Source organism: Astatotilapia calliptera, chromosome 14 (genome assembly GCF_900246225.1).
Source record: "Astatotilapia calliptera chromosome 14, fAstCal1.2, whole genome shotgun sequence".
Lineage (NCBI taxonomy): Eukaryota > Metazoa > Chordata > Actinopteri > Cichliformes > Cichlidae > Astatotilapia > Astatotilapia calliptera.
In genome coordinates this window covers 37395175-37420780 of record NC_039315.1, presented here as the reverse complement: position 1 = coordinate 37420780, position 25606 = coordinate 37395175, and the positions used below count along the sequence as shown (strand labels likewise).

The following is a 25606-nucleotide window of genomic DNA, read 5'->3' as shown; positions in this document are numbered from 1 at the left end:
TTTAAATTTGTTCTCATAGAAATACACACCAGCCTAAACGCAAAGACGATCTACACGTGGAGCTGGTCATTAATCAGAAATTATCCTAATATTCTAATAATCATGGATAGAGTCCACATCAATGAAGCCTGTAGTGTCAGCAGCTTTATACTTAATCACTGAAACAACAGACCAGATCCAGTTAAATAAGCATCTGGATCCCAGTGGATGTGTGTTCTTTATGTGTGCGCGTGTGTGAGTGTGTGTATTAACGGATGCATAACAAACATTTTTAGGATCCAGCCAGTACGTTCAGAGCCTGTCAGCATGCCCGGCTCATCGCGGTTGGTGGCTGATCGTCGTGGCCAGTCCAACATCATGGATGCAGGATCAGGTAAGAAACTTTAAACATCCCCTCTTCTGTTTTGCGGTACACCTTTGCTTCTTCTCTTTCATTGTTTTACTGCAGATACTTTGCTGAGGTGTGAAGTTGTTAAATGCGTTGTATCTTGTTCCCATCAGTTATATCAGCTGAGGCTGTTACATTGTTTCCGCTCTGTCTTCTGTACTTCACACATTCATGCAGATGTTAAAACCTATCAAATCGACAGTTATGTCTAATAATGAAAAATGACACAGAAAAAGTGTATGTTTATACACTTGATACAAAAGCTTTTGTTGGTGATGTCCAATATGAAAAAACTAGTTGCTCAGGTTCGTCTTCCACACAAAAAGTCTTCGTGGGTCCTCCCCATAAACTCTGAGCTTTAGTTCATTCCATAGAGTTTCAATTAGCAATAACAGCTGTACTGAGTCTCCTCGACGTTTCCTCGTCATCATCCTGGTGGATGGCAGCAGGTTTTTTTGTGTTTTGGGGGTGATATGCGCAGCGCCTTTTGACCTTGTATTTCACAGCCGTGTCTAAATGTTGGTCAGCAACCTTTAAACCTGCTTTCAGCATGCTTTTTCTTAACCCACCGAGTGTGGTGAGTGTTCATAAAGGCCATGGTGGTTGAGTGCATTATTTATTTATTTTTTTAATCACTTGTACCTGCTGATTCCAGGTCTTTCTGTTGCTCTCCAGAAGTGATCCTTGCTTCTTGGACAACTCTTCTGATAATTGTTTTCCTTCCTGTTTGAAATGAGCACCAGTTTAAGGTGAAAGGGATTTCCATTTCTGGATTATAGCCCCACTGACACCTTAGGCTACGTTCACACTGCAGGCGAAAGCGCATCAAATCCGATTTTTTTGACCCTATGCGACCCATATCCGATCACGGTCTGACAGTGTGAACGGCACAAATCCGATATTTTCAAATCCGACCTGGTGCTGAATCCGATACATATCTGATGTTTCAGAAAGCGACTGCTGTTTGATGGTCATGTCGCATTAAATCCGTCTTTTATGTCACTGACACAAGACAGACGCCAATTATCTGCTCCGGAGAAGACGACGTGAACGCTTCCTGGCCATCCCGTGTAGATGTCAGTGAAACTGTTGGGAAGACAATGTTGGAGAAACGTGAACATTTTTTTGTACTGTATAATCTGCAGATTCTGGCAGAAATCTGCAGCTAGAAGCACCGCTCCTCTAAAACAGCAATAAGGATCATTATTAGGTTATTTACATTATTATGTAAATAACAAAATAACTTAAAGCAAAAATTGGGAAACGTAAAGTCCGAAGTCTTTAGATTAAGGCCATCAGTCAAACAATACTGTTGCTCTGGGTCTAAACAGAGCGCGTTGTGTGTGACGTCTTCTTTTGTGCATGCGCCGCTTTGAGCGTTCACACTAGAGTGCGTTTGCTGTCGCATTTTATTTGTAGTGTGAACGAGCAGACAAAAACATCGGATTTGATCAAAAAATCGGAATTGAGCTTTAAGACCTGCAGAGTGAACGTAGCCTTAGAAATTCTTCTACAACTATCAGTATGTTTTGCAACAACTTAGAGCTCACTGGTTTTATCATGAGATGTTTCTTTTGTGACGTCTTGGCAATGAGACGCATTTTTATAGGCCATAGAAATTGAAAATGTAAAAATTCATTAGAATTTAAAAAACACTTTATTCACTTACTTCTTTCTCTTTAATTTATTTACACATTTAAGCAGTTAGGTTTATGGTATAAACTAGACGAACACAAAAAACACAAAAAATGTCTATAAGTGGGCTAAAGTGCTGTAACATTCCTGGTTGCAATTATAAAGTAAGTGTCCCAAAATAACTGTGCTTTTTTGAAGAGGTGCATACTAATAGAAGTAACAGGTAATCATTTCTTTGCTTCAAGGTTTATGACAGACACGTTTCCAAGGTGTAACACGAAAGGATATAAATCATTTTAAAAAACACCATCCACTCATGCCCCTCTCCACTCATCCTTGTCAGGGGCGTGGGGCTGGAGCCTATCCCAGGGTACACCCTGGACGGGTCACCAGTCTGATGCACAGACACGCATTCACACCTACGGGCAGTTTCGAGCTGCCAATTAGCCTAACCCAGCTAACTGCACGATAGTCATGTTTATGACCATATCTGCAAAGAGATTCGCTCTGTTATTGAATAACAGCTGAACAATCCCATCCAGGTGGATTAGGAGTGAAAAGCCTTTTACACTCTTAATCTGCACTTCTGCTACATCCCACCATACACAGCTATAGATGTTCTCTGGCATTGCTGTTGTATTCCAGTGTATTTATATGCACTGTGTGACAGTGTGTCTGAATAGGCTTGCAAAGTCTATTAGCTATTTGACAGGATTGATTTGACTCCAAGTGATCTTTAATAGCATGGCTGCTTTAATCTGGTTATGATGTTTGATAATCCAATCCCACTCAGAGGATTTCCTGTAAAATATGTCTTTTACTCTCAACACAGGCATTGCGAAAGTGTGTTTGTGAGCCTGGTCCTACTGCCAGTGGGTTCAAGGAATCATCCTTTATTGCGTGACATTATATCCTGTTGTTCTGCGTTTGATAAAGGAGATAGAGAAGCGTCTGTGGCATCTGTGGCATTATCTGCTGCGTCTTGTGACAGAGTTTCATTCATCTGATCTGCCCTCACACTGACACACAGCCACCGCTCGCTCAGTCAGGCGTCAAGAAATATTTGCGACGGGTGTCACAAGAAGGTGTGTCACAAATAGTTTTACACATCTGATTGCACGTCTTTTGTCGTCCAGCCTTTGCTTTTCAACAGAGGTGCTTTATGAACCGATTCACGTAGATGCGGTTTGACCATTATTTATTTACCGTGTTTGTCTTTGCTATTTAACATGACCACTTTCTGCCATTCACCCATAACCTGTATTTACATTATTTAAATACATGTTACAAAACAAATCCCACACATTCGGCTGTAATATCGTGTTTTAAAGAAAAGAAAAACAGAAGGTACCCGACTATTTTGTTAACATGTAGATTTGATAGAATTAAATTCCACTTCACAGATTATGAAGAACAAATCTTTTTTTCAGTAATGTAATTATTAATGGTTAAAGCTGTTTCACAATGATTAATTGTACATTTATAATAAATTAAACAATATAATGAAATCCAAAGATTACGCTGAAATGTTTAAAGAGGAGGCAAATTAAGTTTGACATACACAAATATATTAGTCTGTGTTTATAGTACCCACACTGATTTATCGTCTGTCTTCACTGCTTGGAATTTTGGTATTTATTTAATTATTTAATAATGAAATAAATTCTAAACCTTGTGATTTATAATACTGAAACACATTACAGATGTCTTTCTTATTGAGTCTTTGTGGCTCTTGAAGCTCATTCACGCAGGCTCTATGATAAACTGTTGAGGTAAATGTTCATTTACATCCTCTGATGTGCTTATTTGTTTACATATTTGCAGTTTTTGTGGTGATAAAACAAAAGCATTGGATAACCTTTCAGTTTCATTGGTGAGGCAGCTCTGCTGTGATCTTCAGAGCGTTACGTGTCTTTCACTTTGACAGAGGGACGTCACCAGAACCGTTCGATGCAAAAATTCTGAAGATGCCGCGTATGCACCGAGGACTTAAAGCAGTTATTAAGGGATGATATTGATTCGTAAAAGGGAATATGCAGGCAGTGTGTAGGGTGATTTTGAATGTGGGGAATGTGAAATTCTACCTGTACTGACAACGACATTTCTGATATGGTGACATCTCTGCTTCCACCTCTGCTCATCTTCTTCCTTCAGCCATCTCCAGCCAGCGTCCTCTGTGTTTTCTGTGTTCTCTCACTGCTTCAGAGCAGAGAGAGACAGGACAGAGCCAGGCCGAGGGATGGAGGTGATGCTTATCAGTGTCTGTGTGTGTGGGTTTGGGGTTGTGTCCTGCCACTGCCATGGCGCCGCCATTATCACAGACGCACATCACTTTGGTCTCACCCTCTGCAAAACTTGAATGCGTGTGGCAGAACTTTGGTTGAAGGTGCAGACAGTTTATCTAAGTGACTTCAGATCATTTTAAAAGTGAGTATTTGCAACCGTGGTTACAAGAATACAGAGAAAGCTGATGAAAACTGCTACAATTCAGTTTTAACTTGAACATTAGCAACATTTATCGACTTTAAGATGAAGACAAATAATGTGCCAGTGTGCAGTTTGTTAAGACCAGTCATGTCATCAACGTGACTGCAGTTGGCTGAGCCAGCCCCCGTAGACTCCCGTGCTGAAATCCCAAACTTTAGAGCAGAAATAAATATATTTTCCAAAATCTGCATTAAGGCTGATGGTGATGTATAGTTCAGAGCATGGCCACTGTGAAAAACACGTGGGTAGTGTTTCTTCTTGATGTACTGAAATACAAACCAGGTAGTCAGCTGTTTTACCAGGTATACCCTGTCAGCCAACTATAGGAGCATCTGGTTTAATGAAAACAAACAATAATCTGACAGCAACATAGTTTACATAATAGATTTGGGCTGGAACCCAGCCACTTGTTGCTGTTGGTTTACAGTTCCATCAGGTGTGTTATAGGAGCTGCGGTCAGCATGCATTCATCTTTATTCTGACACAAATATTAATGATGTCTATCTTTGGTTAGTGTATGGTTCTGTCCACTTAGTTATGTCTGTTTAAACTGGTGCTGTAACATCATACAGTTACTCTGGATTCTAAAATGTGTTCTGATACTTGCTAACAATAATCTTTAAATCTTATCAGACTTTAAAAAATATTTCTTTATTTAATACTAGGGCTGCACGATTTTGCATAAAATGAGAATCACGATTTTTTTTGCTTAGAATTGAGATCACGATTCTCTCACGATTCTCTTTTCCAGTATAAATATTTATTGCACTTATTAACTGCACATCAACTTCGTAACAGTTGAGACTGAACATAAAAACAATAAATAAACATAAAAACAACAAATGTCTCACGTTTTGTCGTTGTACTGCTTGAAATTCCGTCTCCACCGTTGCTCGACGCTGCGTGTACAGAGCAGGTAGTGCAACAACAGAAAAATAGTTGGGGGACGGCACTGTGTAGCGTTTGTCTAGGGTGTTGATCGTTTTCCTAAATCCCTCGTTTTGCAGTGTTGATGGGAGCCGTATCTTTGGTCAGGTGATAAGTGATAGCCTCCGTGATTTCTTTGTGCCTGCGGGAGGTCGACGGGTAAAGGGAAGCGCTGTATAAGGTTCCCGTTATTGATGTTTGGGTGGTTGACCGGGACGGATTTTCTCCTGTCACTTTCTCGTCATCCCTGACGTGCTCTCCGTGGTTTTCTCCTGCTAATTTTAGCATCACACGGCACAGCTTCTGTATCACGTGGTATAAGGCTCCGCCCTCGTCATTTGTTGAGCAGGACGAGTGAGCGCTTGTTTTCATGCAGATTACGTCCCGGATCAAAATGCGGTACAATCGTCGTCGTTTTTTTTTGTTTTTTTTTTTAATTGTTGTCATTTGGAAATGAGATCGCACATAAGTATGAATCGAGATCGCGATTTTCTAACGATTAATCGTGCAGCCCTATTTAATACTAATGTTTTTGCTAATGCGCTGCTGTTCTGTGTCACATGTGAGATATGCAGGACACGTGTGCTTGTGTGCCGTCATATCAGTTGTCATCACATCAGAAACAAACCTTAAAGTGTGTCAGTCTTGTTGTTCAGTTTCATATACAGCAGAGCTTTGTTTCTGGAGTGCGTGTTTATTACATGTGAACTTACCTTCACGTGTAATATATGACATGCAAAAGCATGTTAATTGACACGTTTGTAGCCTAGGAAATAGTGTGAAACCGATGTATGTGCCATACATTGCCATTCTTTTGAGTAATATTTGCCACACTGGCAGGAATTCTGTCATGTTTTCGAGCCATTTCTGTGAAACTGCAACAGTGTCTGTGAGAGTCCTCAGGCCCAGCAAGACCATAAAGCTGCAGCTCTTCCTACAGTGACTCACTTACAGTCAGTCAGTCTCCCCAGTGTCTGCTCGCATCTTATCTCAGCCCATACACTCTGCTTATCTCTGTCTTCCCTGAGGTGATGGGACGCCGTCTGCATGGGACACGCTCACGCACACACACAGAGAAAGTGATGTACAGTGTGACTTCTTGATCCAGCATGTCTCTCTTAAGGAGGGGACACGGGAGCACGACAGCAACGCTGCTGTCTCACTTTCCACCAGCTGCAAAACACAGGAGCAACGTGTAGCTGGTATCAATGCGCCCTATCTGCACCCCAAGCCTTGCTGGGGGGATATGTGTGTTTAAAGACAGCCTCAATCCCAGCTAGACTACACAGTGGCATTTTGTGGCCCAGGAGGTCATATCTAAAAAGAAAGAAAAGGAGACAGACCAGAAAAACAGATAACACCGCAAGACTGAAAGAGTCTGTTTAATCTTTACCTGTGTGTGCGCGCATGTTCATGCACTGATAAATCTCCCAGTTCCCGTCCACACGACTGTAGTTGTGTTTTGACTCTGTAAAGAAAGCCACCCTGCTCCACAACAGGAAACAACAACAACAAAAGGCCCGTCTGTGGCATCAGCCATTTTGTTGTTTTTGTTCGTCATCTTTGTCGCCGCGCCTCTGCCTCACTGTTTTTCATCTGCGTGTGTGCGCGTCTGTGTGTATTATCTGTGGTGGTGAATCAGTGATAGTGTGTTAGCTGGCGGCAGAGCTAAACAGGCAGGACATGATGAAGCTGCCTTATCAGAGAAAGCTGAATACACTTCAGAGCACTGCTGGACTTTGGCACTGGGTTTGCTGTATGTTTGTGATACACTTAGGTCAGATTCTCAGACCAGTGTGGAATACTAAAATGCTCAAATAGACGATGCATTCTTGGTCACAGTTTCAAGCTTTACAGTAATTTCCAAAGCTACACTCTAAATTTCTTCAGAGTGTGTCTTGCATATATAGACATGTATACTGAAAGTTCATCCTTGTTGTAATTTAAGTAGTGTGGTAGTCCACCAATCAAATCAATCAGTGAGGGGTCAGCGTTAGACACACCCACCCCAGGTTTTCACAGCTAAGCTACCACTGCTGTGTGTGTGTGTGTGTGTGTGTGTGTGTGTGTGTGTGTGTGTGTGTGTGTGTGTGTGTGTGTGTGTGTGTGTGTGTGTGTGTGTGTGTGTGTGTGTGTGTGTGTGTGTGTGTGTGTGTGTGCTGTTCCTTTCCTCTACATTACCTGTCTATTTATTATTTTATACAAACTTCAAATTCTCTACCAAAGGAACAAATATGATTGTATGGAAGCACATTTCCCTTTGTACAGTAAGTTCATTACTAACACAAAAAGAAAAAAACATCAATGAGATTAAACTCTTCATTCAGATCTGTATTGCCTCCAACAGTAGAATTGCTTTTGGTACTCATGAGTCTTTTTTTTAATTCTCCAACTATGTAGAACCTGAACACACTCTGATTCCCACCTCTGAGCACCACCTCCCTAAATCTGGATCCTAGGTCTAGTTCCTGTCATTGTCTTTTCTTAGATCTAAGGACTCAATGCTGTGAGAGCGAGGGTCACTTCTATAGCTGCTTGAAATCTGTGGTCATTTCTGGCCATAAATGTTCCTGTCATTACCTCCTGTGTTGTTGAGATGATTGTTCCAAAACTGACTCAGTCCCCATAGTCTCCTACGTTAAAAAGCCCCAGTTTTAAAGAATTGTTTTCAGCCTGTATGGAACAGTTAGAGCGGGTCCCGTAAGATATTTTTATTTGTCAATTATTAACATTCAGTATGTGGGAGCTGAATTTTAAGCTTTGCTGAGAATCCATGCAGGCGGGGGTGGAACCACATGCAAAGACCGACTGGGATCATACCATTATATTAAAAAAGGAAGGGGGGCAGACGTTCCAAAGACAGCAAGCGTAGCGGCACAGCCCAGGTACACGGAGAGACAGAGCTGCATTTCAATGATAGTAGAGACTCCCGCTTTTATATTTTTAAAAGGTTTTCAAAAGGTTTCAAACTCATCCAGGCCTTAAACCTCAGAGTTGTAGTAAATGCATTATATAAGTGTTAGAGCTTTTCCTACTGATAAAAACCTCCCTCACAGCTGTTCATACGACACAAAGTAATTAAGCAATTATCCATTAACTTGTTGAAGAGGGAGAACATCTGGTTTAATGTACCCCTGACACCTCTGAGTTTGAGCCTCTGCAGCCATACTTTGCTTTGATATCATCTCTTTGTATAACATGTCCATTTGGTTCCTATAGATGCTTAATGCCACCTTCTCATCCAAATGTTGATGCTTTTAGCCTCTTTGGCCGTTTCAGTCAACACTGAAAACAGGAGCTAGTAGGTGTTGTGACACATGACATCATTGTCTGCGTCCATGTTTTTTACAAAGGATATTACTCAAATGGTCTTTGAGTGCTGTTCTTGGCTGGGGTCTACCCATGTGCCATGGCACGAGATGGGCTACACCCTGGATAGGTCTCCGTTCAATCACATGGCCAACACAGAGAAAGAGAGACATTTTAGACAATTTAGAGTCATTAATTCATCAAACAAGCATGCGTCTGAATGGAAGTGAAGCCAGAATATAATATAGAAAGGCCCAAGCCAGTGGATGGAGCCGAACCCGTGACCTTCTTGCTGTGAGGTGTCAGTGCTCAGAGTTGTCTCAGATATCTCTGAAACCTTTAAATGAAAACAAAAATTCAAACAGGAAATGTGAATGTTGCACATAAACTGAAACAGACACAAACACTAGAGCGTTTCAGTCAGCTTTTATGTCAGTTTCAGCATCCATGCATGCATCCGTTTACACCGCCAGCACAGTGTCCTGTTGTCTTGGTGACCCTCCACCTCTCTACCACCATTAGCACCACCCTGAGGCGATAGGGGGTGTTCCCGGTGTCATTGTTTTCGCCGATACAGGATTAGGAAGCAAGAGCGGGCTGTGAGTGACGGCATGAAAGACAAGGATAGAGGTTTGTTTCCCCCTAAAATACACACACAAACCTACTCACACACACTTTGTCTGTCGTCTTTCTCTCTCCTCTTCATACTTGAGCAGCCATTTAAAAGAGCAGGCACCTGTGTCGTGGTATTCTGTCTCTTTCCTTTTCTAATACACATACCCCAGTAACCTATACCCCACAATTACCTTCCAGCCTCATAAAGGGCCCTTGTATTTTTGTACTATAACGGTCGCGCTGACAACAGTGATCACGAAGGCCAGAAAGATGCCCGGCCACCCGATCTCTTCCTTAAAGACAAATACCCTCATTTCCCGGGAACCCCCCACCACTCCCCTCCTCTTCTGATTTTATTTTCCTCAATAGGCACCTTTGTCACCTCGCTGCCACTCTGCCCCTCCACCCATCCTGTCTGTTGCCTCAGGGTGTCTTTGGTGACCTGTGGCTGGTGACAGCACACAACAGCCAATCTCAGCAGTCATCACCGCTGCTTGTTTGATTTTGTCATCACCGGCAATCAGGTGGAGGGGAAACGCTGAGCTTTTATCAGGAAGAGAAAGAGGAAGAAAAATGATCTGCTGGAAAATCGGAAAGAAAAGAGAGCCGGGTTAAAACAAGTAACAAAAGTGTTACATTTGCATGTTGTTCACCTGCTGGTCTTGGAATTCTTTGAATATCTTTCTAATATGTAACAGAAAAGCTGTGCAAAATGTTCCTGTAACTGGCACTGAGTTTATTTGAAAGAAAATGTGTCTTACATAAGTGTTGAGTTGCTCTATTTGACCCTGTTTTACCATTTTCTTAGTCTTTATATGTTCTCTGAGATTTAATATTCCCTCGCTTTAAATCTTCAGGAAATGTTCCGAGTTAAACGCACGTTTGTGAGTGTTTGGGGACGGCGGGGGTGGGACGCATGCAGAGATTTATGGCGATTGTGCGTGTGTGACTGAGAGAGATCAGGGTGTGACGAGGATTGATATGGGTGAGTGCTGATCAGGTTTTTGTGCTGCTCTTATCTCTCTTTCTCTCTCTGGGTGTTTTTGTGCTGCAGCACTTTTAATCTGCGAGAGATGAAATGCCCTCCAGCATTAGAGCTACACAGCAAGTGCATGTGTGCCTGTGCGCGTGTGTGTGTGTGTGTGTTTGTGGTGCAGTGCCAGAGGGCAGTGAAGACTGAGCAGCTGCTTTTTATAGTGACTGAACGGACACCAATGTGTCGGGCATCTGCCACGCGTTCACCCTACTGCCTACCCACTCGAGTGTGTGCGTGCACGTGTGTGTGTTGCAAACTGAGAGAAGCCGTGTTGGTGTGTGTGATCATGTCGTGTCTTTCCCAGTGTTTGTATTATTGTGTGTAGCACCTCTAATACTGTAGTGGAACATATAGATCTGTTTTAAATTCAGCTTGGCAACAGCTGATGTCTGTCCATGTGGTTTTTGCACGCGTGTCTCCGTGTGCGTGTGTGTCTGTGTGTGTGTGTCCAGCAGCTGCTGATACAGAGGAACATGTTGACGTTCATCCACAGCGTGAAAACAGTCGCAAACACATGTATGACACATTTGCTTGTTACAGGGCAGCGGTGTGAGTGGCGAGGGGCGGGGGTTGCTGTTGGTGCCACCCTTCCATTCCCATGACCTCAATCTGTGATGGGCACCCTGCCAGGCTGCCCAGCCCTCCGTCTGCGGGGCTTACCGCAACTTCCAAGATGTGAAGGGGAAGTAATGGAACATCCGTACCGTGACCTCACACACACTTTAATCCTCACAGGCGCTAATCAGTGTCATCTTTATGGGCTTGTATGAGCAGGATTTTGAGTGTTATTACACCCAGACAGCCATATGCACATGCAGATGAGATGAAATTGCCATTTGCAACAAGAATAATGCCAAAAGCAAGTGCGTGTCTGTAGATCATGAAGAAAGTATATTTTTTCCTTTTGGAGTAAATTGGAAGCAGTTATGGAACAAGTATGTCAAATCAGCAGTCTGACTAGTTGTTAGCCACATACACAGGCGATGCTCTCTGCTTCCTTTACTGTCATTTAGCTTAGTTCTGCCTTAGATCGTTAGAAACAAGACAGCGGTCATGAGAAAAAAGACCGTCATATCTAGTCCATCAGAGATTGTTGAAAAAATAAGGCCAGTGTTATCTCAGTGTACAGTTAACGAGGTGACGTCCTTTGATTTGGAGAATGAAAACAGAGCATGACCTGGTTTTTATGTGGTTAATGTTTTCAAACAGCTTACCTGCTAACACTGACTAGCCCACTCAGGTATATGAGTTGAACATCCGTGCACTACTTTACAACTTACAGGTGGCCAAAGTTGGGGTCGTTCATCACGAAAAGTAATGTATTGCACATTTCTTGTTACTTTTTTAAAAGTAATGTAGTACGTTACTCGTCGAAGATAGTAATCCCTTACACTACTTGTTACATTACTTCCCCATTACTCCGTAAAATGGCCTGAACTCCAACTCCAACGTAAATCTCTGCCCTAATGAGGACACATGTATAATCTTTCTTACGTATGGAGGTATGACTACAAAGCCAACAACACAAAGCCGGCTCTGGGTTCTTGGCTAGCTTTGCTTTAGCATGCTGTCTGCACACGTGCTTGCAGAGAGCCAACGTTGTGTTAGCATAATACAGTTGCTTTTGTCCTGGATGCAATAAAAAAAAAAAAAGTAATTTCCATATCTCCACTCCTCAAATGTTATTTCGTTGTACCGCTCCACCATTTAGAATAGAATAATCCTTTAATTTTCATCCTCTCATTGAAATTTTTTCCCCTCCATTGTACCACATGGAGGGGAAAAAAAGTTGTTTGATGTTTTCTTTTTATCCACCTGAAGCTCACATAACTAAAGAAACTTTGTAACGCAAATAATGACATACAGTAACTGTAATCTAATTACAGAATATAGTGTGTTACATAACTGCATTACTGAAATAATGTAACCTGATTACAGTAACATGTTACTGTAACCTCCACTGCAGGTAGCTAACTATCTGTCATGCTTGATCTCTCACCATTAGTTGGTGTCAATTCAAGATTTATTTTCAGAAAACTTCCAGGAATATTTAAGGAAAAAAAGTTAAAGATTCTTTATCAATATTATCTAACAATGGCTTCATAAATGGACACATTTATCTTAAAGAATTAAATTAAAATGTGAATTTACTGCTGTCATATTTTACATTATTACTAATTAAATGAGCAATCCAAACACATCTGTCGACGTTATTTTTGCCTCTTTAAATGATCATTTTTGTTTTTGACTCTGTTTTTTTTACCCACAGATAATCACGTGAAAATTAACAATATAATACTGAAATGTACTCCAAATAAATTCAGACTATTTCCAAATATTTGTAATAAGACATAAATTCAACAGCTATTTTCACCTGTCACACTCTCACCTTCTCCCATGAATGATCTTTAAAATCCTCCTCAGATTTTCTTTAACTTAAAATAATGTTCTGTAGGATCATATAATGTGACAGTGCAGTACCTCTTTCCTTTTTCACTCTTTAGTGATTTTTCACTCTTTTTCGGGTCTTTATTTGGCTTTGTTGTATAGGTACAGTGAAGACTTTCGCTCTCAGTCATACGGCGTACGGTCGCCTGCTCATCCCACTGTCATGTGATTTCTCCATTTTTAGAAGAATGACACTTCAGTTTACAGAGTTCAGTGTGATTGCATAAGTTTGTGATCTTTACATATTGCCAAGTGCGTGGATTACAGTATAGCTCTTTAACGTGGCACAGCTCCACGGCCCCCCTCTGTTTATTTTTACATCTGCCCCTCCACCCAAAATCACTGGGGACAAACACAGCGCATTGTCATCAGAAGTGACACATCTTTTTCTCTCTTCGCCCTCACTACTTTCTTTCTCTCCATCTGTTCCTTTTTCCCTTCCCTTCTTTCCATCTTTCTCCCTCTGCACTTTCCTCTTCCGCTCTCTGACACTAACCGCCTCTGACAGTGTCTCCATGCTGTCGCGCACTAATCCACCTCTGAGAGGTGTTAAAACACTTCCTCGCTCACACATCAACACACACACACACACACACGCACACACACACAGCACATTACTCTAGATCCCGTAAGGTATCGATCCGCCGTCCTGCTTGCTGTAATAGGATTTTTTACACCTAAGCATCAGAAATGCCTAATGCATCGCATCACATCTAATGTGGGTACACACACTTTCCTGCATGCACACTTTCATACACAGAGATAATTACAATGAGCTGCTCAGCCTCGCTGGCAAGTGTGGTAAAAAATGAATAGAAGGGGAGATGCACTCAGCAGCATATGCATCCGACTCCCTCAGCATCTGACTCATGTCACAAATGTTCAGACTGTCTCTACATCACACACACACACACACACACACACACACACACACACACACACACACACACACACACACACACACACACACCACTTCTCTACTTGCAACTGTAGAATGATGTATCCCTTCGTATTGCGTTATAAGGTTAACAAGCTCTAAGTGGTTTCTCTGCACCTGAGACTCTCCAGTATGTCAAGACTTTACTAAATAGAGGAAAACAAGAGAATCCCCTCACCCTGTCTTGAAGACAAACAATATTAAAACCGCCTGCTTAATGTAGGGTAGGTCACCCACGTGCTGCCAAAAAGCTCTGACCTGATAGAGCATGGACATGGCACCTCAACAGGTATTCTGTGGTTTCTGGTTTTTGGTGGTGGATCCTCTGGGTCCTGTGGGTTTGGGGTGTGTCCGGGGCCTCCGTGGGTCAGGAAAAATGCTGAGTTGGAAGTTTACAGACCAGTTAGGTGCCATGGACTTGGTGCTTTGCACAGATGCGATGGAGCTGTCCATTCAAAAGTGAAACCAGCTCTCAACCGCACTAGCCACAGCTAATCTTTACTTCTGGTTAATATGTTTGCAAGTACGCTAGTTAGCATCTCTTTGCTGGCAATGTTAGTAACTGCAGCTCTCAGCTTGAAAGCCAAATATGTGATCAGTAAGAAAAACATAAATGTACCGAGTTAACTGAACAGTCATCCACATGTACATAAGTACAGAATGTTTTTCTGTGCAGTGTTTCAGAATCTTTTTGAATGAAACCGTCAATAAGCAGAGAACTCGATCCTTTTTTTTTTTTTTTTTTTTACATCTAATGTAAAGCTCGATACCTGTTCAATCAAAATATTTAATGTCACCTGCTTTGGCTGGAAACAAAAGCCGTCCGTTGGCTTTACAAAAGCCTGTTTCACAAGTCCCTCTTTTCCCTTTATCTTCATTGCCTCTTTCCTTCCTTTTGTTTTTCTCGGTGGCACCTCAGGGCTGACCAGGTGGAGAACTACTACAGGCTCATTTCCTCAGCAGGTGTGTGTGGTTTTCTCATCGTCCGTGTGTGTGTGCGCGTGCAAGGATGTATGGAAACGTGTGTGTGAGCGCACATTCACTTAGATACTATCTGCTCACCTGCTTCTGCTGAGCCACAGAGGAAGCCATTGTGTATTGATGCTAAAAAGCTATAGACCAACCCCCTCCAGGTGACAACAAGTGGTGTGTGTGTGTGTGTGTGTGTGTGTGTGTGTGTGTGTGTGTGTGTGTGTGTGTGTGTGTGTGTGTGTGTGTGTGTGTGTGTGTGTGTGTGTGTGTGTGTGTGTGTGTGTGTGTGTGTGTGTGTGGATAATATCAAGGAGGATATTGTTTGTGCTATGGTTAGGGGGGTTGAAGGGAGAGGGGAAGAGGTTACTGCCTTTCTCTCCTCACCTGGAAATTATGTCCTGCCACCATTTTACTAGAGTGTGTTTCCAATCACTGCAGGAACGTGAGAAATGTCCGCTTGGGAATTCCTCCTCAACTTCCTGTCTGTCTCTCACTCTGTGTGTGCCTGTGATAGAGAGAGAAGGGAAATGGAAGAGAGAGTGATTGTAAATTAAAACAAAGTTGTCTTTACTCACAGCACTGCGTATGAGTGAGCTTAAGGAGTCAGCACTTGTTTTCTTTTCCTTTTCATCTTCTATGTTAAAAGCCCAGTTCATGCAAATCATATTATAATTCTGCCTCTGCACTAATACAGAGAAGGTGGGTGGACGTTGAAATTCATTTGGACTGTGTTTTAAAAAGGCCAAGAAAAAACAGGAAAGTGCCTTTGTGCAGCGTCTTATTCTTTTTTCTTTTAATAAATAAATAAACGTGTGTGTGTCAAAAGTTTTAGAACACCCCAATTTTTCAATTTTTAAAAATTGAATATTATGCAGTTTAATGTCTCATTGCACTGAAATGAAAGCATAGTGCAAAATAAGCAATTATAAAATGTATTCTAACCTTTCGACTCATCACCTTTGGCAGATATAACAGCTGAACTGACCCGTCACAAAGTTCCCATATCTGTAGCAGAAGTTCCCATAAATGTGGACCTTGCAGGTTTTGTTGCTTTCACCCTTCTGTCCAGTTTAAGTCTGGAGACTGTGCTGGACACTCCATGTTTCCAAGCTCACCATCTTGTTCTTTTTTCCTGAGGTAGTTCTGGCAGAGCTTGGACTTGTGTTTTGGGTCCATACCAGAGGCTCCTGCACGGTGCTGCTGAATGCTGTGGTAGCAGTTTTGGTTCAGGGTGCCTCTCTCTCTCTGAACAAGTCACCGACCCAGGATCCAGACCATCACACTTCCTCCTCCGTGTTTGACAGTTGATGCCACACACTTTGGAATCATCCTTTCACCTACTCGAAGCCGTACAAAGATCCTGTGTGATGAACAGAAGATTTCACATTTTGATCCATCAGTCCATAAAACCTTCTTCCAGTCTTCAGTAGTCCAATGGTGGTGTTTCATGGCCCAGACAAGCCTCTTTGTCTTATTCTGGCGTCTGGCTTTCTTGCTGCAACTCGTCCTGTCAAACCTGCAGCTCCAAGTCTTCTCCTCACAGTTGAAACTGAGACTTGCTCACTATGACCACTATTAAGCTGTGCTTGAAGCTGTTGTCCTGTGAGCTGCCTGTTAACTCTCAGTTTCTGAGTGCCTTTTGATGGTGAAGGAAACTGACACTTTGGCCTGAAGTCTGAAATGTACATTATTTTTCAGTTTTGTGTAACCTTAACTTATTTTTTAACCTCTGGCAGTTCACCATTTACCTTTGTACCATTTCAAGCTAATCATTGGACTTCTGAATTGCAATAAATAACTGTAAAAATTTAGGTGTTCTAAAACTTTTGACCGGCAGTGTATATTCTTTCAGGAAAATATCTTTGTTTGTTTTTTTACTTCTTCTTTTTTAAACAATTGGATACCACAGGAAGCATTTTAAACTAAGTTTGTTTTCAGGTCAGTTTCGGGATGGCGAGCTTTTTCTGGCCAGCAACTGAACTTTTTTTGTGGTGAAAACAGCGCTACTTCACCTCTGGGGTGGTTATTTCGGTTCTGTTTTCCCAGTTTCTCCTAAAGCATCTTGATTCATTAGCACTTTCCGCTCAAATATATTGCAGATGTCTCTTCTGTGACTCATTGTTATTTTTTAGGAATAGACAGAAAATGTGCATCAGCAAAACAACCATCTCCAGAGAAACAAGTGATGGGGAAAAGAGGCTGAGACAGGAAGCACACACATCTGTCTCTGTCATACACCAACGCGCACATATTTAGACACAGAGATGGCCTAAGTGATGGGCAGCAGTAGTGGCAGCACTAGTGCATGTTGGCATGTTGTGGCTGCAGAGCCTTGCATCTTTTACCGAAGATCACAGCAGAGGCAAAGTGACAGCTTTCTTAGACAGAGCTGCTTCCCTTTGTTCTTTTCTTGCTGTTTGTCTAGTTTGTCGGACATGTTTAGACAGAGGGAGTGTGTGTCGCTGTCTGTGTGCGCGTTGCCAGACTGAGCAGGTATTTCAGCAGAATTGAAAAACCGTCTGCTTGCTATTTTGTCTGTGCTGCAACGTTAGCTGTCCACTGCCATATTCTCTTATCTCCTCCTCCTCTCAGAGTTTTTTCCCCCGTCTTTGTAGTTTTGAAAGCTTTCATCATCAGCCATCCCCTGTTCATGTTTCACTCCTTCACTGACTACTTCTTCCATCTCACTTCTTGTAAGTCGCTCCAGTGCTGTTATCAGCAGCACAGGAAGCTGTTGTTTCCACTGCACTGTAAGTTAACATCCATCTATCTGATGACAAGAGGAAAGACTCCAGATGTGAACAGCTCTCTACATCCATCCCTCTCTCACTCAGTCTATTTTCCTGCTTTTCTTTTCATTAGCTTTCTCCCCCAGTCAGACAACAGTGTCTGAATTACAGAGCCTGCATGCTCGAGACATTAAGCTCGATGGTTTGAACCAATTTCTGGCACCAGTGCTGGCCTGTTATTAAAGATTAGATCTGCCCCCGTCAGCTTGATGGATAACATCGTTTTGGTATCCCTGGTTTCAAGCTCAGTTTCTTTCCAGTCACCCAAATTTGGTTTTAGAAGCTTCTAAGTGTAAAATTAAGGGGAGCAGACAATGCTTTTGCTTGCTTACTTTTTCCAGCATCAACATGTGCATTTGACTATAAAAAATGCTAATAGCATTGGGCAATATAGACTTTAACTGCCAGCATATTCAAAATATCAAGGCAAGTAATAAGCAGAAACTGAGGAGGCAGAATGACTCTGTGAACAGAAACGTGCAACCAGCAAGTCAGTTACTCTTTTTGTGGTTATACTTTGACCACTATCATGCATATCTGTCACATCACTCCTATGTAAGACTTTTATCCTATCTACTTCCCCGGATGCCACCTTTTTTTGTAAGCCCGTTTTAAAAACGTCTCACAGCCATGTTGTCAATACCACAGGACAACATTTGAAGGTAAACTGGAGGCCTGATTTGTGTATGTATAAATAAATGTGCGGGCGTGCTCCATATAGGGCGCCTGAGATTGAGTGAAAATGCCAGCATGGTTTTCAGCCGAGGCCGGAAATGTATTCAGAAGCATAACACGTACGGAGAGAGCTCGCTGCACACCAAGCACATATGCACACTCTGGACATGTGTTTCCAATGAAACCCACGCTTGTACGGGAGAGCTGCTCGGCAATACAGTATGAGGTCAACCGCCTGGGTGTATGCATGTGGTGTGTACTGCAGGTTTGTGTGTCTGTGTGCTGTTTGCGGCCGAATTATCATTTGAACCACTCTCATACATGTAAGAGTGGAAAGGACACGTGTGTGCAAGTTACTGGTGCTTGCCATCAACAGCAGCGGTGAAGCTCTTATTCTTTAACTGGCTCTGTGCGTTTGTATACTCGATGTTGTGTATGTTCATGTGTGCGTGCATGTGTGCCATCAGCCACTGGGCTAACAAACACACTTAGTACAATTATCCCTCAGCAAAGACAAGAAAAGGAGACAGGCGGCACCTCAGAAGGTACATTGTCTGGTGTGTGTGTGTGTGTGTGTGTGTGTGTGTGTGTGTGTGTGTGTGTGTGTGTGTGTGTGTGTGTGTGTGTGTGTGTGTGTGTGTGTGTGTGTGTGTGTGTGTGTGTGTGTGTGTGTGTGTGAGGGGTTCTTGTCACTGGCAGCTAGTCTTGGCATTTCCACGCCTGGCTTCCACTGTGGTGTTTCCATCCTTCCCTCCAGTACGCCTCCAATCCCCTGTCTTCCTCTTCTTGTAATTGGGGCTTTCCTTTATAATTAGTCCATCCTTGCCTCCCATCCTCCTCCCCTCAAGGACAGGCCTGCAAGCATGGCACCTCAGCCCCATTAACAAGCACCCTTTCCTCCCTACAGCAGTGGCGCTGCCCCCCTGAGGTGTTGGGAGTGAGGGGTTAGCTTAGCATCACAGCTAACTAGGCTCCAGAGTCTCAGAGCGGGCCCTGGCGCCGGCCAGCCACATCCCCACTGGTCAGTCTTGCACTAATCCAATAAATGAGCTGTATGGGAGGCAAGTGTCACACACTGTGAATGCCCACAGACCCACACTCCCACATACACATGACCTTTAGATGCACACTCCCAGGTCCAAAGTTGTGACAAACCGCTGTTAATTGTGTTCTGTCTGTTCCCGTCTCCTTCTTCTCAGGGTTCAGAGAAATTCCTCAACCAGTGGGCCTAACTCAACAATGCATTTGTGTTGGTGTGTAGGTGTGCATGTATGATTATTCATGTCTTTTTCTGCTCTGCTCTCTTTTCAGTAAAATTTCCTTTTCCCCCCAGAAATGATCCAAACCTATTTTAGTCTTTTTAATAAACCTGTGTTTACTTCAGGCGTGCAAAGCCTTGTTACACATGTCTTCTGTTGGATGTCATATGTCGTGTCTTTGCTTATCAGTTTACTGAGCTACTATTTTCAGTCAAAACCACTTCTCACAGGTATGTCACAGTGGTAAGTAGCCCTAACCTTGCCCCTAACCTGAAACTTGACTGCATCTGTTGATTACTGGCAAGTTAAGTGTTGTCTTACTTCTCATTTTAACCATCTCAGTGGATCTAAAATCTAATATAAGTTTTTAAACTGAAGAAATCTAATAATGGTTTACTCGATATTTACCAGCATGTCTTCAGACAGCTGTAACCAACGCTGGAGTCTGATCTGTTCAGCCTCAGAGAAACAGCTTGAACTGCTTGTGCCCTGCAGACTCTTTCCAGCTCAAAGTTGTTTTCCAGGACAAACTTAACAAAATTCTCAAACTGCAACTGTTATCAAAAGCTGATGGCAAAATAATTTCCAACATATTTAAACCGTTAAAGAGGAAACTTTTGACTGAATAACCAACATCCTCTTCACTGCAGGAAGCAGCAGGCTTTATGGGGAAATGTGTGCTTAATTTACTGAAACACTGGCACTGACATTACTAGTGAAACTATATAGTCTACCAGTCTTTTCAACAGCATACTGCTTTAGGTTGCATGCAGTTCATTTCTCACTGACATGTTATTGTTTTATGCCTCATGTAGCACCTTTTAAACAATGGCCAAAAAGCAAAATAAAGCACAGAGTCAGTTAGTGTAGGAAGTATATGGGCAAGAACTGCACGATCGCTGATGCAACTGGTGCAAAATTCATATAAGCAGTTCAAGAGGTGTCTGTGATATTTTGGCTAAAATCGAGCATATCCCAGCTCATGAAGCTCTACGGCATCTTTAGCGATTGAAAGTGAAAAAATGTGGAAACGAATGAGGTCACAGAAACCTGTGAAATACTAAGATGCCTAGCTTCTTGATTTTATTTGCTTTTAACCTAAATCTTTTTTCTTCTTCTTCCTGTTTTTTTTTTAAGTACAGCAGCTGTGTTGTTCAATGTCTGATAAACAAATGTGACTTAATGAAGCAGTAAGAAGTTTTTCTCTCCAAATCAGGAACACATGGTAGACACGCATGAACAAACACACCCATGTAAGAACTCGCTGATGACACACAAGGCCACAAAATGTAAAAAACACAGAACAAACAGATTCTTAGGCTTTGTGTCATGTGTGCAGATACAGCTCAGTGAATAAAAAGGCGCCCGAGGAAGTGGGAACTTCTCACTCAAGTTCCACGTTTCTCCTTTCTTTATTTCCTATTTCTGATTTCTTTCTAATGTCTGCAACATGGAAATGGGGATTGTCATCCTGAGCCAAAGCCTGAAGCCAGTGCTCGTGGCACACTTACATTCATACCCACATACGCATAACAGGGCGCAATCTTACCACAGGAAAGGCCTTGAGCCAGAACAGGCAGGAAAACTCTGGAAAACCAGGATACAATTTGGCACTTATGGAGCCTAAACGATTTCCTCCTGGGCGTTGGGCTCTGTCCTACTGGGAAAAGCCAAAAGACCGGCAGAGAAAATTACATCCGGGAAAATGTTTATGCAGCACACTCAGCTCCCTCGCTTTTTACTCACAAATGAGTGATTATTCGTCTACCCTTAACCTCTGAGAAAGAGGGGGGTGATGTAGAGAGGGAGATTCTTTCCATCATTAACTTTGGAAGTGGAGGCCGCTGGCATAGCTTACACTCTTTGTCACAATGTGAGCTTCCTATTTGGCAGTACTGAGGGGGTTTGGAGAACTCTCGGCAAAATATTGTGCCTGCTCTCTTAAATAGCACTGCTTATAGAGGGAAAGGTGGGTACTTGGGGAAAGTGTCCACGTTCAGCCCACTCATGTTTAATCCGAGTGCACTCCCATCAGGACCAGTCACAAGTTTTGTTTTTCATACTCAAAGCAGACAACTGATGAACTTCTTACATTTGATGGTTCAAAATTAGGGAACTCTCTGACTGACTTGGTGAGGCTTTAACCAACCAAAGACAGTCTTGGTCAACCCTAAGACCTGCAACTGGTTTGGAAAGTGATGGTGTAATGTCCTCTGTAAATTTAACTGCAGCCCAAATTAATTATGAATACATGCACAGCTAGATATTTACAGCTTATATAACCATTAATCATAACAGACTCATACCAAAGCCACTTTTTTCTGTAAACACGAGAGTGGAGACTCAACATCCAGCTTGTTCGGGTGTAGCTGCGCCTTCTGGATGTCCTTTGGTTGATGGGTTGGTTGTTCAGTCTTCAGAAATCCAGTGGCTTCTTTTGGCACAGTAACTTCCTTACTGTAAATCTCACTTAAGCTTACAGTTGTTGTTAAGATTGGCCAAGTCCACAAGTATGTTCTTTAATTAGTCATAGAGATTATTGATATTGCGCTTCTCTCTGTATGAAAGTAACCAGCCAGTCACAATTTGGTCAGAAAACATATTGGTCAAAATAATCGTCCAGCTATCCCAGACGCCGCTGTCCTGTTTATTCTTCTCTTTGTTGGAATTTGTCACATTTAGGAAATATAGCAACTCTGAAATTATCAAACAAATCTACGGGCGTAAAGTAACTTGGTACTATTTATGGAAAGTCAGGAAAGACTGGCAGCATTCGATGGCTGGGATCCAGACTCTTTGGAGCTGTGGTTAGGCTAGGGACTGAATGACAGGTGCATTTTATGACTTGTTTTGTGGAGTGCCTCCTTAACATTGTCACTGCAGCTCAACTCTAACAGGGTAAAAATATTCCCAGGCTAAAAATAAACTTCATAATCTTTTTGAGGCTCATAGTGCCACATGTTACTTCACACTTCACAGCTGGTGTTTGACAATTCAACACAGTATCACAGTTGTAGTTGTGTTACAAACACTGAGCTTATACAAACCTTAAAGATTTAGTGTTAACAACATTGGGCGTTACAAAGACCACCAAAACAATCCTGTTATTTACAGACTGTAATGCTTTTTATTCCTGTATTGCTGTAGTTTCCCTAAACAAAGAACTACAACCAATTCATAAAAGTCAAACAATGTTGCCAAAGCAGGAAGTGATGTCTCTTTCCTAAAAGCAGGGTATCAGTGAGCCACTTTTCAGGTACTAACTCGATTTTGAGACGATGCATTGATAATAAAGACTCTCCCACATTCCTTCTCTTTAGCCTACACCTCAAATTCACTTGTTCCATTCCGATCTTCCTTTCCACTTATTTCTCTTTGTTTGCCTCCAGTTCACTTCCTTTATGCCACTAACTCCTTTTCTTCCTAACTGCCGTCTTGTGTTATGCACCTACCCTCTACCATCCATTCCTTTCTTTCTCTAAGAAACCTCGGCCTTTTGCTCTGTGCTCAACATTCCTGCTCCAACACTGTCACCGTGATGCCATATCGACTCCGAACTTTAGGCGGTAACTAAGAGAAGAGAAAAAGCAGCGATTGTCTTGAACGATGTTACATTTTTGTCAACACAGTCAGCCATCTATAAACAGACCCAGTTGAAATGACTGGTTTCAGTAAACTTTAGATTTAGTACTCTTTCTTAAATATAACAGCTTAGAGGGATTAGCAGTGGCAGAACAACAAGCGCAGTGAGAAGAAATGGTCAAAAGGATTCTGACTGACTCCAAACAGACTTTCAGTCCAAGTGGCCCTGCCATTTCACTGGTAGCTATTTTCCATTCAACTGTCAAGCACACTTGGAGGAAAGTCTTTCTATGAGTAAATAAAATGTCCTCTGTGCGTGTTTCTGTCAGCTGAGAAGCTTCTGAAACATCAAAACAAACTAATTAGGAATGCTGTAGCGGTGAGCCAGATTAAACCACAATGTGACATTCTTAATGCAGCGGTGTATGGAATAGTCTGATGGTAAATTAGATGGAATGGTGTGTTTTGAATTAGGAACCTCACAGTGCTTCTCTACACCAACAGGTAAAACTCTGAAGTACAACTCGAATATCTGCGTTTTCAATTTGACATTTACGGTAATTCTAAAAGTAAATGCAAAACCTCTCAATCTCAACACTGATCTGTTCTTCACAAAGGTTTTGACCATTGGCGTGTTTATGCAAATGTGCTACTCTTGACCTTGAAATGAATTCATCCTTGCAGATAAGAGCAGAAAGCAGAGTAAAACTGCAGCTCCAGTTGACATCACTTCCATACGTTGATAAACAGTGGTGGATAGTGGTAGCCAGTAGGTCACTGTGCATGAAAAATTAAAAAGAAAAATTAAATTACTTTGCTAACAGCTCAGAATCTAAAGCAACAATTTGCCTGACTCATGGCTTTGACAGCCCAGCATTGTCGGGTGCTCTTAAACAGCTGCAGACTCTGACCCATCAGATTTCCTGACCATCCAGCACTGGCAAGCTTAACTTATTCCAGCCTATTAGTAATTTTGTGACTGCCCACAACTCATTTTAAGTTGTCTTATGATAACTGTTACAAAGTCTGGAGAAATTTTTCAGATATTCAGATAATATCCAGATATGAATCCAAAAACAGAATATATTAGTACTGAACTTGTACTTGAAGAAATGATTTCAGAGGTATGACAATGATTATTTGTTGCTGTCCAAACTAACAACAAAGGTCATTACAATATCCCGTCTGCTGGATTCCTCAAAATGAAACGAAACATTGAATCAATCATCAAAGAATCTCGTTTCTTGCTTTGTGTTGACTCAAAAGCGCTCGAGCACCACCTGTTTGTCTAAAACTGCAAAATATACCAACTAGCTCGTTTTGATTTACGAGCCAGCTCCATCCTCCGTTTCTTACCACATCGACTCATCCTCACCGTTAACTCATCCCAGGATTCTGTAGGTGTTGGGAGACTTACTGTAAAGGAGGAGGGCGAGAGCAAATGATGGATGGATGCACGGGAGGAAGGAGGGACAGCGGGCCGGGGGGAGTCATGGGAACTGGCAGGCACGACTGTGCTTTGTTTTCTTTTAACAGCTCGTTCGCACATCACGTCTTCAGATGCAGGCAAAAGCAATTTGTCCTCTCCGTCTTCCTCTCTCTGTCCTCTCCCCTCTTTCTCCCTCAGCCTTTGAATCATTCTCCAGCTGGGCCCAGTTTTGCTCATGCCGTGTCAGGGTGTCTGTTTGCATGGTTATGTCTACGTCTGTTCTGCGTGTGTGTGTTTGTGGTATACACACACACATGCACACGCAGCAGCCTCAGGACCTTGACCAATTCCCAGTGGAAAAGCGTGGCGTCTCTCTCCGTCAGGACATCTGGAAGTGGGCATTTTGCAGTCGGCAGCCACTGCACTCTGACTTGATTATATTATCTTGTTGGAGCATGTGTGTGTGTGTGTGTGTGTGTGTGTGTGTGTGTGTGTGTGTGTGTGTGTGTGTGTGTGTGTGTGTGTGTGTGTGTGTGTGCGCGCGCGCGCGCGCGCAGTTGTCTGATGTGTGTATATGCCAGCAAAAACACAAATCACACATTGCACAGTCACATACACACCTAGCAGATGATAAACTAATAACTTGTGTGTATATCTGACTGTCAAGCTTTGTGAGTGCTGTGTGTCTGAGATGGCCTCTTGAGCCGTGTGTGTGTGTGTGTGTGTGTGTGTGTGTGTGTGTGTGTGTGTGAGTGAGTGAAAGGGTCAAGTGGTGATGTTGTCTGCTTTAAACACATGTTTAGCCAGGGCCCACTCAAACGTTTGGCAACCATTAGACAACTTCCTCCCTATCTTCCGGAGTCAACTCTCTATGGATTTGTGTGTGTGCGAGTGTGTGTGGATGCATTTGCAGGTGTGGACACAAGTTGGAATGTGTTCAAAACAGATTTTTAACATGCGGTGATGTGAAACGTTTAACTTACCGTCAGCTTGTCTTTTGTATCCACACGCAAACAGACGCACGCCCACTTATAAAGCTCAGTCCAGACATCGCTCTCTGAGCTTTGTTTTGCTACAGGATCAATGCAGTTGTGAACTTAACATGCAACTGTGCTTTC

General features: G+C 42.4%; 1 protein-coding gene across 10 annotated transcripts in view; it reads left to right on the top strand.

The window, feature by feature from the left end:
• Positions 1-25606, top strand: part of bcas3 (BCAS3 microtubule associated cell migration factor) — a 315169-nt gene that overhangs the window by 109689 nt on the left and 179874 nt on the right. For 8 of the 10 annotated variants that reach the window (XM_026193347.1, XM_026193356.1, XM_026193348.1 and 5 more), the window contains one exon: positions 276-373. In XM_026193347.1, coding sequence (XP_026049132.1) covers positions 276-373 — 98 coding nt within the window. Of the gene's footprint in view, positions 1-275; positions 374-10937; positions 12124-14701; positions 14928-25606 lie in introns of those variants that run through there. The other 2 variants (XM_026193350.1, XM_026193352.1) reach the window with 2 other exon arrangements.